General features: G+C 60.5%; 1 protein-coding gene across 7 annotated transcripts in view; it reads right to left on the bottom strand.

Annotated features, from left to right (window-relative positions):
• Positions 1-14,679, bottom strand: part of SEPTIN9 (septin 9) — a 143,701-nt gene that overhangs the window by 58,734 nt on the left and 70,288 nt on the right. For all 7 annotated transcript variants that reach the window (XM_082705370.1, XM_082705375.1, XM_082705363.1 and 4 more), the window contains one exon: positions 8,319-8,960. In XM_082705370.1, coding sequence (XP_082561496.1) covers positions 8,319-8,960 — 642 coding nt within the window. The remainder of the gene's footprint in view (positions 1-8,318; positions 8,961-14,679) is intronic.

The raw sequence follows: 14,679 nt of genomic DNA, 5'->3' as shown, positions 1-14,679 counted from the left end.
GAGGTTTTAAAAAGGAGGAGGGCCCCTCTGAAAGTATCAGGCTCAGACGGTTTCACTACGAAATTCTCTAAAAGTTGTAACGGGAAGAACACTGTGCTGCTGTTACAACGTTCCAGGACACAGAGAAGAAAGACACACAAATTATTTTTCTGCTGTTACAATGTTCCAGGACACAGAGAAGAAAGACACACAAATTATTTTTCCGAAGCCAGTGGGATGCTGACACCAAAACTGATAAAAATAGCACGCACGCAGGGCGCCTGGGTGGCTCAGTCGGGGAAATGTCTGCCTTGGGTTCAGATCACATTCCCAGAATCTTAGGATCAAGCCCCACATGGGGCTCCCTGCTCCGGGGAGAGCCTGCTTTCCCCACCTCCCCTCTCTCTGCCTGACTCTCTGCCTACTTGTGATCGCTGTCAAATAAATAAGTAAATCTTTAAAAAAAAAATTATATAGATATATCTATTTATCTATCTATCTATCTATATATATATATATATAGCAGGCACAAGCACACCCCACACATGTCGGGTCAGGCCCATGTGTGTGTATCTGTGCAAAACCACACGTCCCCACCTCGCTGTTTAAACCCCAATAAATTCCAGTAGATTAATGACTGCAGTGCGTAAAGCACGAAACCAGAGAAGTGCTAGAAGCAAACCTGGAAGGCGTGTTTTCTATAATCCTGGAACGCAGAAGGCCTCCAAGCAGAGCACAGATCCCAACAGAGGGGGAAAAAAAAGGAATGCGCTTGACAGCCTTCGGATTAAAACCCTCTGTTTGGAAGTCCACACTATAAATAGAATCCAAAGTCAACAACCGGGAAGAAGCACTTGTACCAGCGACAGAAAACAAAGGTGCACGAGGGACTCTTTGGAAGAAAAGTCAACAGCACAAGGACAAACAGCCCAAGTCGGGCTAAGAAGGGCAGGAAGGAGCCGCTCAGGGAGAAACCAGGACCTGTAAATGTGGGAGAAGAGACTCCCCTTCCCACCCAGGAAGACAGAGGAGATTAAGTCCCCGTCGGACAGCTGGCCGGGGCCGGGACCACGGTGCACAAGCCCCAAAATCTGGTGTGACTACTCCGAGGTTGGTGTGGCGCCACACACAGTTTAAATGCACTGGCCCCGTGGTGCAGACGTCCCCCTCCTGAAGTCAGGCAGTCCCGGGCACACGAAGAGGAACACGGGGCAGCTCATCGAAGCCTCACGTATCCCGGTGACCAGCAGGGCAGGACAGAAGGACCAGAGGGACCCGCTGGGCACGAAGACAGCCCCAGGATAATGGAGAAGTAGTTGTAGGGTCTGATTTCACTTGAAACTTAACACAGACTCCTCTCCAGGGGCACCGAAGGACAGTCCCACATGCAAACCCCAGAAGGCCACACGACGCGCCCCGCTGCTAACACGGGCTGCCCCGGGGAAGAAGGGGGAGGGGGTGTCCAGAAAGACAGTCTTCCTTTCCAAAGTTCCTGGGATCATTATTCCTTCTCTTTGAACACTGGCCACGCGGCTCTTTGGAGCAAGAGTGGAAAAGCTGACCAGGGCTCCGGAGCGGACAGGCCTGCGGAGGGAGGGGCACCGCTCTCCCCGGCGGGGCCTGCGCTGGTCGGCTTCACCCAACAGCGCTTTCATTCTAAGAGGCTGCGCGGGAGGAACCGTGCCCAGCGCACAACGAGAAACCAGCCACAGGGGCCAAAGTGATCGGACGTGCGCGGGGCAGCCGGCGGGAGCCCAGGTGGCCTGAGGACGATCCCACACACAGGTGGGCAAGGCCTCCCGAGGACTCCTGCCTCTTCACCTTCTATGCTTCCACGCTGGAAACTCTGGGTGTCCTTCGGAAACGAGGGAGGTGGCGGTAGAGGGAACGCGCAGGGGAGATCACCGCGTGAGTTCCGTGCCCCCTCTTTAAAAAAGCGCGTCCCCTTTCGTCCCTGTCCCACCGCTCAGGGAACTGGAAGCTCAGTCCCAGGCACAAGCGGCCTCTGCTCCCCAGCTACATCCCCGAGCTCCCAGCACCCCTGGAATTCCAGGGGAGGGGCACCTGTGATGCCCACAGAAAGGCCCGGGGTCGGGGAAAGTCGACCAGGGGAGAGGAAGGCACATCCAACCCAGAGGAAAGCCTCCCGGCCTGCTTCCCGCAACCTCCCACCCCCGCCACGGCACTCGGGCAGGCCCCCACAGGTCCCCGCTGGGCCACAGCAGACCAGTGTGGACCAAGGGGCATCCTCCAAGCCAACCATGAGGACCCAGAGTCTGGCCAGGGCTGCCCACCCTCCCGGGCACCAGGTGGGGGTCTGAGTGTGCTCCTCCAGCACTGAATGTGTCCTCTGTCCGTGCCGCACGGAGCGTGGCTGTCTGGCACGGGCACATCCCACAGACAGCGGCCCCATTGTGCAGACCCGGGCTCCCAGCAGCTGTCCCGGAATGAGCCCGCAGGAGGCCTCACCCAGCGCCATGTGTCGGGAGCCTGGGTTCCATCCTGGGGCCAGGCTGGGTGGTCAGGACCAGAGTCCCCGAAGCTGAGAAGCGCTGAGACCCGCCTCCAGCGCCTGCCTCCCTGCCCTGCCCTCCCCGCAGCTGTGCTGAGCTCCTGTAAGGCATTCAGGCGTTCCGCAGCTGCTGGCGCTGCATTCCCTGCACGGGTCCTTCTCACCCCTGGGCTGGGCTGGGCTGGCCTGGGCTGGGCAGACAGCCGGCCGGGGAGGCGGGGCCCTGTGTCCAGGCAGCGGAGGCAAGTTCTGTCCTTGCTGCCCCCTTCTCTGCCTCACCTCAAAGGACAGACCCCTGATCCTGGCCTCCTGCACCCCCGTGCGCGGGGACGTCCCGCCTCAGACCGGGAGGGGCCGGCTGCTCACTCCTACTGGAGGAAGGGGGAAGAGACCCAATCCCGAAAAGTAGGGGGGCGCCTAGACGCTCTCTAGGGCTGAGTCAGGAACGGGGAAGCTCGGAGCACAGGGATCCTTTCAGGTAAGACAGCCTGCGGGGGGCACATCCCTGCTGGAGGCGTGGCCTTGTTCTGCCAGAAGAGAAACACTTAGGGACAGCTGGGCGGCTCCGTCAGTTAAACGGCTCACTCTTGATTTCGGCTCAGGTCCTGATCTCAGGGTCCTCGGATTGAGTCCCACATCGGGCTCCCTGCTCAGCAGGGAGGCTGCTTCTCCCTCTCCCTCGCCCTCTGCATGCAGACGTGCATGTGCTCTCTCTCTCTCAAATAAATAAATAAAGCTTTAAAAAAAAAAAAAAAAGAAAGAAAGAAAGAAAAGAAGCGTTTAGCTCCACACAGAGGAAATCCTGCAGGCCAAGGGCCCAGGGCTCGGTGAGGTACGACCCCACTGCTCTGCTTGCTTGATCACACACAAATGAGTCCCTCAGCATTTATCAAGCTCCTGCTGTATGCCATGTGCTGGAGGAAATGTCACCAGGGAGTTCATGGCCCAATGTCAGGCCCAGCGTGGACCCTAGTTAGAGGGGTGTCCTGTAAACAGGGCGGGAGGCTTTCAGGAGGCTTTGCAGAGCCTGGGCCTTTCCTCCCCAACCGCACAGTGGTCACCCTCTCACCCGCCTCCCCACTCGGGGCCTGGCACATTCCCACGCCTCCCCCAGGGCTCCCAATTAGCATCCCGAGATGGCAAAGCAGCAGCCCAGGGACTGAGCAGCCTCTGCCCGCCTTATAAGGCAGCCTGGGGGAAACTTGGCCGTTGTCAGCCACGGAGCCAGAGGTGGGTGGTTCCCAGGGGGAGCAGAGCCAGCAGCTCACGGCGTGCAGACATGGTTCTGGGTCCCGAGGCCCAGCCCCACCCAGAGCCACCCATGCAGGGGCAGCGGAAAGGCAGGGACCTGGGCGAGGGGACAAGGCCGTACTCAACCAGAGCCTGAGAGAAGCGGGGACAACCAAAAGGTGACAAAGAGGGTCGGGGGCCAGGGTCAGGGGTCAGGGGTCAGCAGCCTCAGAAACACAGACCCCAACATGCCAGGATGGAGCAGGTCAGACCTGTGGGTTCTTGGTTGACCAGGAAAGGATCTGCTTGGTCCCTGCAAGGTCCCGTGGGGATCCTGGGGTCCCTGTGTCTGCCTGCAGGGGCCACAAAAAGCCATCGCACCTCTCCAACCGTGTTTGATTGAGCCCTCCCTACATCTGGGTCAGTCAACCCGTTTAAAAGAATCAAAACCAAAACAAACAAACAAACCCTGAAAAAAAGCAAACAACAGCTTTACCTTTAAATATCCCAGAACCTAGTGGGGGGCATGGAGGGAATTCTAAGAAACACCGAGCAAATGCTGGGAGTGGGTATCGCTGGCTATAGGTGAACTGTAGATTCTAGCTCCTAGATTTTCTGAATTTGAAAGAAAAGGTATTGCTAAGAAACTATTTTCACGTTAGAAGTTTAGCGGAGGAGGGGCACTGGGAGGCTCCAGCCTTTGGCTGGAGTCATGATCCCAGGGTCCTGGGATCCAGCTCCTAGAAGGACTCCCGCTCCCTCTGCCCCTCACCCTGCACAAGCTCGTTCGTGCAAGCACACACCTCTCTCTGTCACCGAAATAAATAAAATATTTATAAAAAGAAAAAAAGGAAAAAGAAATCTAGCACAGGAAAAAATTTTCTTGCAACACAATCAACATTCCAAACCAAACACAAGATACCACACACACAAACATACATGCGCACACACACACACACACACACACGCACGCACACATACACGCATAGGCAAAAAGACACAGGAGTCAAAAAAAGTGAGGCTACTTTTGGCTAGTGAGAGGGCTTTAGGGAAGAGGTGCCATTTGAGCCAGGCTCTGAAGGATGCATAGGAGTTCAAAAAGCAGTGCTGTGTAAAGGAAGAAAGTCAGGGGTCAGGGGTGGTCAGGAGATCAGAGCAGGAGGTGAGAAAAGTGGGCCTATGGAGGCTGTGACAAGACCAGAGCAGGAAGACCCCAGGGAGCAGGGGTGAATCCACTGTGGAGGGCCCCACAGAAGCGGAAAAGGAAGACTCTTGGATGCGGATTTCATCAGTGCTGTGCCATAGGGGGCTCCATCTGGGAGCAACTCGGCTGCGGTCCCCGAGACCCTGTCCTGCACCAGCCCAGAAGGCAGAGGAGACACAGAGTTCCTGCCCTCCTGGATCCTTTGCCCCTACGGTGCAGCTGGCCTTGGGTGTCAGGGACAGCGTGCCCACGGGGGGGGGGGGGGGGGGGCAGTCGGGGTGGGGCGCATCTGTGAGGGGGCGGAAGGGGATGGGAGAGCTAGTGGAGCAGGAAAGACGGATGCAAAGCGAGGCTGAGGGACAACCTGAGGGTCCCTGAGGACAACCTGAGGGTCTGTGGCTGGATGGACAAGACAGGCTGTGACCAGAGGAGGGGCAGGGGCAGGGGAGAAGATGCAGCCTCCGAGCAGGGGGCCCCCGGATGCTGCTGCGACAGATTCCAGAACCACACCTCCATGGGGAAGGCCCTGCCCACCACTGGGCTTACCCGGCACTCTAAGACTGGACATCCAAGGCCCAGGCCATCAGGGCCAAGTCCTCCGGCCCACAGTGGGCACAGCTTCCTTCTCCTCACCCGACGCCTAACCCCGCCTTACTCGGGGGCTCAAGGACCAGAGTCACCCACAGTGCTGCCCGAAGGGAACAGAATCCCCCCCAACTGAGTCATCTGAGCCCCCCACTTCCTCCAGCGCCCCCCTCATCACCCCACCAGCATCCCGCCCCTCGGCAGCCATCTAACCAGATCTGTCCAGCCTGAAGGTTCTCAACCTGTGAGCACGGGTCTTAGAGAGCCCCTTCCCCACCCAGCCGATGCGACGCAGCAGGTCAGGGCACAAGCTTATGCTCCTTGGCAGAAGGATAGCCCCCGGATCCCTGTCTGCTGGGCCCACCAGCTGCTTTCGGAGGGGCACCAGGGCTGCTCACTGCAGAGCTCTGGCGCTGGGTTTGTTAAACATTCTTCCATGGAGAAACTCTATAGTTTCTCTGAGCTCCAGGGTCCCGGGCACCTCGGGACAGCTGCCTCAGCTCCCCTTCTTGGCCTGGTTAAATCCTACTTTCTCCAAGGCTGGCTCACAGGGCTTGGGCTCTGGGAAGACCTCCACTGCCCCCCTGATGGCTCCTGGTGGCGGTAGCCAGCCTGGCTAGCCCCAGCAGCCCCGGCTCCCAGCACAGCCTCTGGGCCAAGTGGGGCCCGAGCCACATCAGTGCTGGAGAAAGACATTCTTGCACTTCTGAGGCCGCGCCCCGCCTGTCCTGCTGACCCAGGGCAGTACCAGCCTGGGCAGACCCCCTCCTGCCCCTCTCCCAGAGCCGGACCGCCTCCTCACACATCCAGCATAGGCCACCATCAAGATCTGGACACAGGGGCGCCTGGGTGGCTCAGTGGGTTAAGCCGCTGCCTTCGGCTCGGGTCATGATCTCAGGGTCCTGGGATCGAGTCCCGCATCAGGCTCTCTGCTCAGTGGGGAGCCTGCTTCCTCCTCTCTCTCTCTCTGCCTGCCTCTCTGCCTACTTGTGATCTCTCTCTGTCAAATAAATAAATAAAAAATCTTAAAAAAAAAAAGATCTGGACACAGATGGGGGCACCAACACCTCACCCCCACGAGGGGGTCATACCTGGTGGCAAAGGCCCTGGTCAACAGAAGACCCCTCCCCACACACTGGACATGCCTTCATGCCAGCACCACAGCATCTGAGTGGGTGGGTGTGGCTCTGCAGGGTCATGTCTGGGGAGACAGGAAAGTGGGCTGAGGCCCAGCACTGCAGGCAACGCGGAGTCTCGGCCCGTACCCCCATCCCCAGCTGCTCCCACCAAAGCGTGAGGAGCACGCGGAGCCTCCATCCAATGTGCCGCCCCGTCCAACGCCAAAAGCCATCCCAGTCCCTAAGCCCGTGGAGCACGAGAAAACTTGCATTCACAAAGGAAAACCAAGAAAAACTGAAAGCAGGACGCAGACGGGCTAGCGTGCACCCACGCTCACAGCATCGTTCGTAACAGCCGAGGAGCAGCAGCAAGATGGGGTCCACCCACACGATGGGCTATTAGCTCAGCCGTAGAAAGTACAGAAGTGCTAACACGTGTGACACTGCAGATGGCCAGCAAGGACACAGTGCTCGGCGAAGTCAGCCAGACACAGAAGGACGAACATGGTCGGATCCCACGTCCAGGAGGTTTGCGGGGACGGAAGGTAGATGACCGGGCGGGGGGTGCCCAGGGCTGGCGCAGGGGGGTGGGGAGTTATGCCTGCTGGGGAAACAGCTTCAGCTGGGGAAGGTTCTGGAGGCAGATGGCAGAGTCGGCTGTGTGACGGCATGAGTGGGCTCGATGCCGCTAAGCCGCTCAGTTCATGACAGCTCAAGTAGTCAATTCACGCTACGTTTATTTTACCAAAATGAAAAGTAATAATCAAAAGCCTAGAACGTTCTGTTTATCCAACCCAAAGAATACTTACTGGACGTTTCCTGGGTCCTATGCTTGGAAAGGGTTTGCAGCCCTGCCGGTTCCTGACCGCTGAGGGGCACAGAACACCGTGTCCCAAGGCCAGATGTTCCCAAGCAGGCCCCAGCGAGCTCCAACTTCCCACGGAAGCACAACTCCAAGTTTGGGCCCTTGGAGGACAGCAGCAGCCAAGCCCCTGGCTTCCCTCCCTCACTGGAGGAGAACCCCACGCGGAGCCGCGCGCAAGTATCACGGGGCTCCCTGGCCCAAGGACCCCTTCCCAGCGGCCCCAAGAATCAGGGCACAGAGATCAGGCGTTCTTGTTTCCCAGGCCTCCGGTCACGACCCTCCCTCCCTAAGAGCTGGAGGAGGACCCTCCAGGACAAAACCTCGGGAGGGAATGAACTCCCTCCTGCCACGCACGGCAGCCCACAGTCCCTCCTGAGCAGGAGCCTGCCTCCCCGTGGCCCGGGAACCAGCAGCACGTGAGAGCCCATCCTTGGGTCCAAACCCATTCTACCCATGTCCCGACGAGGGCCTGCCGCTGCCCCATTTCCCAAACTTTGGGATCCCCGCCATTCGCAACTCTCCCAGCAGAAGCTCTACACCATGGTGCATTCTGACCAGTACAGGGGGCCCCTTGAGCCCCCAAGATTCTGCCTGAAGTCCAACACAAGCCAAGCTTCTGCCGCATCCTGGTCCAACCCCCACGCACGGAAAAGGCCGCCAGTGCCCCCGTCGGGCTTGGGACCTCTGCCCTGGTGTATTCTTGGCCCCCCCGGAATCCTGTCTCCACCACCTGCTACCCATCCCTCCCCCCACAGCCAGACTCCAGGCGAAGCCAGCTCCCACCCCCATGCACCGGAGCACAGAGGACACGCTTTTGCTACTCACCCTCTTGGCTCTTCAGGAGGGCCTCGACCACGGGGGGCTGGGGCTTGGGCTCCAGCCGGCTCTGCAGCTGAGACATCAAGGCGTGTTCCGAATTCTCCAGGGTCTGGGGTGGGAGTGGGGAGGCTGGCCTCTCGGCCGGTTTGGGCACCTGGATCTCGACCCTCTTGGGGGCCGCATCCACAGCTGGAGCTGTGGGCATCTCGGGGATCTTGGAGGCAGGGCTCTCCATCCTCCTGTGGGCTGACTCCTGGGGCTTGACTATGGTGATCTCCGTCCTCCGAGGGGCAGGCTCCGGTGTCTTGTGGCCCAGCGCCTCCGCTCGTTTGAGCCCGAAGCGGGACGGCCCGGCAGCGCCGGCGCTCTCCACCTGCTTGGACGAGATGTCGATGGAGATCTCTGTGCGCCGGGACACGGGCTCGGCCTTAGGCCCTGAGAGCTCGACCCTCCGCAGGGCAGCCTTGGGGGATCGCTGGCTGAGGGAGTCTACATGGCGGGCTGCGGGCTCGGAGTTCTTCACCCCCAGGTCCTGGAACTTCTGGGTGGAGCTGGCCACAGTGGCCCGGAGCACGGGGGTCTGGACCCTCCGGTGCGGAGTGGAGTTGGGCGTCTCGGCCTCCTCGACCTCAAAAGATCTCTTCAGGGCTGGAAAATAGAGAGGGGGGATATGAGGATCGGGCGGTTGGGGAACACGCTGCTAAGGTAGTGGGCAGGGGTGCTCGGCAAGGGGCCTGGGAGACTCCCGCAACCTCTTGGGAAGAAAGGGAACAGCCCCACTGTCCTAGGGGACCCGGTCACCAGCAATCGCGCCCACTGGAGGAGAGGGAGCAAGAAGGCTGGAGTCTGCAGGACACCAGCCTCTCTGTCCCCCACAGCCACGGTGTCCACGTGCCAACCGCGTTTTCTATAAAGATGTGCTGGCTCAAGGGGAGCTTTGATGTCTTCCTTGTCGCCCTTCACTTGTCCTCACCTCCACCCAACACAGACACCACCAGACAGCAACTGGGCAGGGCAGTGCGGGCAGGGAGGGGGCGTCCTCAGTCACACCAGCCACAGCCATAACCTGCAGAATCGTGACGGCAAGGACACCACGGCAACCTGCCACCAACAGCGGCACGGAAGCCCTAACACAGGCACCGGGTTTACTGTGTACGTTGATGCCTCCCGCGACCCTTTGCTATAAACACTGCCGTTAGCCCCCAGTAGAGATGGGGGAACTGAGGCCCCAATGCTTAGGAAATGTACCCAAAGGTGAGGAGATAGAGCAGCGGGGCCAGAAGACGCGTCTGTCCAGCTGCGAGGCCCGCGGTTCCGTCCACTTGGCTGTCCCGTTTCAGATGGCGTAACGGAGCCTTGGCATGGTCCGCACCATCCCACTCTCTCTGTCCTCACCCCTGTCTGCATCGGATCCCGCACTTGGCTACCTGCCCCAGCCAGACCTCGGCCCCCGGGGGGGAACCTGGCCATCTGACTCCCACTACGCAGCCCCATGCTCCCGCCCGGCCACCCGCCACCTCTGCCAAGACCTGTTCTAAGGCCAGGGGACAATGCCTGGGAAGCCACCAGCCATCCCCACAGTCCTGGGAGCTACCCTCCCAACAAGAACCAGTCGCTCCCGTTACCACGATCAGAGCAGGAAGGGCCCACGTGGCAGGAACACTCGCCCGCGTCTTCCCGGCCCGGCCCCCAGCAGGCTCGGCGGCCCATAGTGTCTCTCCTACCCCTCGCCCCACCTCGCCAACACAGCTCCCTGAGCCCGGATTTCCTGGGACCCCACGAAGCTCCTCCCTGGGCCCCCAGCTGGCCTGGTTCCCAACAACGACAATCTGGGGCCATTCTCACCCCCATTCCCCCAACCCTGTGTCTTCCCTCCGCCAATTTCCAGCATAGTCTTGTCTCTTCCCAGGGACGGTGTTTCCTCCAGAGACCAGGGCCGGGCAGGTGGCTGAGTGGGTGGGTGGCCTGGGAAGCACGTGCTCATAAGCACAGATAGAGCGAGAGAGCGAAGGACGCCCTCGTCCCCAGCGTCTGGCTGCCGTGCTCCCCCACCGCAGCACCCAGCCGCACCGCTCTCCGCCCTGGGCACACCTCCTTCTCAGGACACAAAGGACACAAAATCCCAAGTTGCAAAGCTCAGCCATCCCAGAGGCCCCGCGGGGACAGACATGTCACTGGTCCGAGGAACCCAGCCGATCACTGAGCGCTCTGTCCGGGGAACCCATCTGCCTCCTGCTCAGCTCTGCTGCCGCCGGGCGACCCGGGCGCCCCACGTGGCCAGAGCTTCAGACTCGGCCGGAGAATCTGGAAATCTGCTTTCCTGTCTGGGCCATCCGATCTGTATATGCGGGCGCAGAGGAAAACCACCCTCTTCAAACACAGAGCGGTCAAACGGAATCCCACCCAGGTTGCAACTGGCCTGGGGGCCCAGTGAGTGACCTCCGGGAGAGAGCGTGGCCAAGGGCACTGGGGTCCCGTGTCGGGTGGCAGGGATGTGTCTGAGATGCCATAGCTCTTCCCGGGGGTCTAGCCCCTAAGAGAACCACGGGGTGCAAACTGCTCGTTCCAAAGGTGGCTGAGGTGACAAAGGACGGGCCAGAGTGTCTTAAACTGGACAGAAGTCCAGAGCTGAACACCTGGAATCGGGACCTTTGGGGTTCCCCGGGGCCTCAAGACATCTGGTCCACCCCCCGCCTTGAGAGCACTGTCCAAACTGCCCCCCCAAATGTCTGTGAGCTCCCTAGAGGAGGGGTCCGCACTCCCCCCACCTCAGCACAGGCATTTCCAGTCGTCCCTGGGGTTAATCTCTGGGGCCCGAGATGGAGAACAGGAATCAGGTGGGGGGGGGCCTTTGCCCAGGTTTGCCCCAGAACGGGATGACCGCTGTGAGAAGCCCACTGGAGGTGTGAGAATAAATTTCTCTGTGAGAAACTGTGAGAATAAATTTCTGTGGTTTGAGCCCCATAGTCCGTGCTAATTTCTTACGGCCGCCCCAAGAAGTGACCACAGGGACCGCTAGAGGGCTGAGACCTCTGGGCTCTCCCAATGGTGCTGCCACCCCGCCCTGCACCCCAGCCCACCCCCCCATCAGGGACCCAGGAGAAAAAGCCACCTCCTTTTCCTCTTCTGGAATCACACAAACCCTAGATGGTAGGAGCCATCGTCGGGGGGGGCCCCGCTCCAGATTTACACTGGGAAATTTGGTGATGAAACAAGGTCATCTTTTAGGGCAGGCTTCCCAAGGGACGCCCTGTACAAAGCTGCCTCCCCACGGAGGATGTCCTGACACAGGCAGCACCCAGCTGGGAAAAATTAGCAGACTGCCCTGAAGCTTCCTGCCTTGGAATCCTAAAAACACACTCTGGGTCCCAGGCACACACATACAGTCCCCCGTCCTTGGGAGCCCCTCCACCAGCTCCAAGGGAGACAGGTGTGACGTCCCCCGGTGGCAGGTCCCTCTCCCCTTCCCATTGTCGGGGAGGGAGCGATCCTGCCATCCATGCCCACGGGACAGGAGGCGCCCCCGCCCCCCTGCTTACACAGTTCCCAAAACAAGACTGCTCCCCTTCTCCCTCTTCGGTATTCAAGTCCTCCCCAAGGCCAGGCTCAAACCTCAGCTGCCCTAAGGCCCCCCCCTAATGGGCACCAGGAGCCTGGAGATGGTGGTCCGTGCACCTTGGCCTGCTGCTGGAAATTCACCCCCAGGAAATAATCCGAAGCAGATTTACACATGGGGACGTTCGCATCAGCGTTTAAACAGCAAACACTGGAAACAATCCGGGTTTACGTAGATGTTCTAAACCCATATGCCGAAGTCCTGCGCAGTCATCCAAATCACGGTTTTGCAGATGAGAGATGTTGAGAATATCGAGTAAAAATAGCAGACACGTGCCCAGATCGGGCTGCGTCGCACACACACACACACACACGTGTGGTGCACACGCACGCTCGCGGAGGACGCCCGCTCTGGAGGGGGCTCTCGTGGGGGCTTTTCTCCACAAGGCCTCCTGCCTTTTCCCAGCACGCCTGCCCCACGTGTGGGCGGCTTAACACTTTCAGGAAGTAAGACCATCAACACTGTTTTTAAAAAACAGCCCTTGCTGCGAACAGGGGAGGCTGTGGGTCATCACACGCCGGCCCAGCCCCACTCCTCCTGCCCCGAAGCCCGGCCCTCTCCAGCCCACTAACCACCTCCAGGCCCGGCCGGCGCAGAGGCCGGGCCGCCTCTCCAGATGCTCGGGCGTCCGTGCCCGTGGGGGTCGAGGCAGGAGCAGCCCGGATCTGGGCCTGTTTAAGGAGGAATGCGGGGCACACAAGGAGCCATTGTGCAGGCCCCTTCCGACCACAGGCTGCGGCGAAGCTTTCCCGCTTCCGGGTGCACAGAGCAGCCCGTGTGGGGAGGGGGCATCGGGGGCGATCATGGAGCCCTGGTCCAGCGGGGGAGGGGTGGAGGGGACAAATGTTATGCAAGGAATGTCAGAGAACAAGGTCAACCCTCAAACCCGAACCCAACTCCCAGGGGCCAGAGCGCTGGGGACGCCATGGATCGTTGGGTCCCGTTCTGGGCTCCGGCCCCAGGACCGTCGCCCCGGCCAAGGGAGCCTCTTCAAGGTAGTGGTGGAGCAGGTTCTGTCCCTGAACCGGTGGCCACCCAGGAGCCCCGGCCGCGGCCCAGGGAACCAGGCAGGGAGTACTGCCCTCGTCCCTGACCCGAGCCTGTAGGGCAAGGCCACAGGGAAACGCCACCCCGGAGGTGACAGCTCGGCGTCAGGACACCCAGGGCTAGCCAAGAAGCCCTGGTTCTCCTGTGGGGGCCGGGCCCTGGCAGAGGCCCCTGGCTCTGGGTCAAGAACTTCAGCGGAGCCTTGGGGAAGGACAGAACGGGGTCTTGCCGCAGGGCAGAGGGCCCGGGTCGCCGTACTGTGCGGGACCGACAGCGCTCACGCAGACTGTCACATCAGGGCCTTGGGGAGAAGGAGCCCACAGGGAGTGCACGACCTCCGTCATCGCGGAGTCTCTGCTTCCTCGGCTGTCCTCCTGCGGCTGTGACAGGATGACGCGATGGTGCCTGTGACCTAATCATCCCTGTTGCTCACGTGTGCACTGTGGGTGGGTGCGTGTGCACGCAGGCACGTGGGGTGCGGTCCCCCCGTGTGCTGCCAAGGCTGCAGGGCCCTTACCAATGTCCCACAGCCCGAGGGCCTGTCCTGGTGGCCTCCTGGTGCCCATGCCCAGAAGGCAGGATGGGGTTAACACCGCTCTCCTGGCCGGCAGCCTTTAGGCAGTAAATGGAGGGCAAATACCCCAGCTGTCCCCCTTGGGACAACTCTGGGGTGCACGTGGCAGGGTCCCCCAGCACCCCCAGTGGGCACCACCTGCCTAACATGTGCTTGGGGCTGCCCCCTGCAGGCCATGCCCTTCCCGGCCTCCTCTGCCAGGAAGGCACCTGGGATTACCCCCACTTGGACCCCGGTCTCGGGAGCTGCCTCCAGGCACCTGGTGGAGGGGAGACGGCGAAGGGGGCAGGTGGGGAAGGGGAGAGGAGTGTGTCCTCAGGAAGCCAGCCAGGCCGAAAGGAAAAGTCAGGGTTACAGCAGCCCAGGAAATGAACACGGAAGAGAAGGGGAGCTCTTGCAACCGCCGTGGCCACCTTCTGCGGATGCTGAAGCCACCTCCCGCCATTTCTCCCCTGCTCGGAGACGGGGAACACGGGTTCCCTGGAATCGTCTGGCCTGGGGAGAAGGAGCCCCTCCTCCTGTATCAGGGCAGCGGCTCACCCCGGGCCCCTCCTGCTGCTTGCTCTCCCTGCCCGACCTCAGAGCCTCGCTGACGTCCCCCTGGGGCCAGGGCCCATGCATCCTGCCCACCTAGGACATCCCAGCTCACACCTGCTGTCCCAGTGTCACCAGAGAGGACACCTGTTCGCTCCCAACACCGTGCCCCTTGGGGCAGAAAGTCCTCTGGACGGCCTCCCTTCAGAGGGCTCATGACTGGTGTTCACCCCTCCTCCACCAGAGAGGGGCCTTGGGGTGACAGCTGTCCAGTCCGGGAGACCCAGCAGGCAGCCGGGGACAGCCGTGGAGCAACTCCTCCTGCGGGAAATCTCTCTACACGGAGCAGAATGATGACACATGGGCATGGGGCCTCTTCTCCCGGAGGAAGGCCTCTCCGTGCGCGCTCCTGCCATCTAGGCCAGTACCCCCTGTCCCCCTGGGCCCGGTGACACCAATGGCATTCCGGGCAGGTCTAAAAGTCCTCTAAGACGCTGGACCATCTTTCTATCTTGACTAAAGTTACAGGAACACGTGCACACGCAAACGATTCTTGCAGGCGGCGGGCGCTGCAAACCAGACCTTGCTCTCAAACC

This window comes from Mustela nivalis (assembly GCF_964662115.1).
Source record: "Mustela nivalis genome assembly, chromosome: 17".
In the NCBI taxonomy this organism is placed as follows: domain Eukaryota; kingdom Metazoa; phylum Chordata; class Mammalia; order Carnivora; family Mustelidae; genus Mustela; species Mustela nivalis.
Note: the sequence above shows the minus strand (reverse complement) of the source record. Positions and strands in the feature narration are given on the sequence as shown.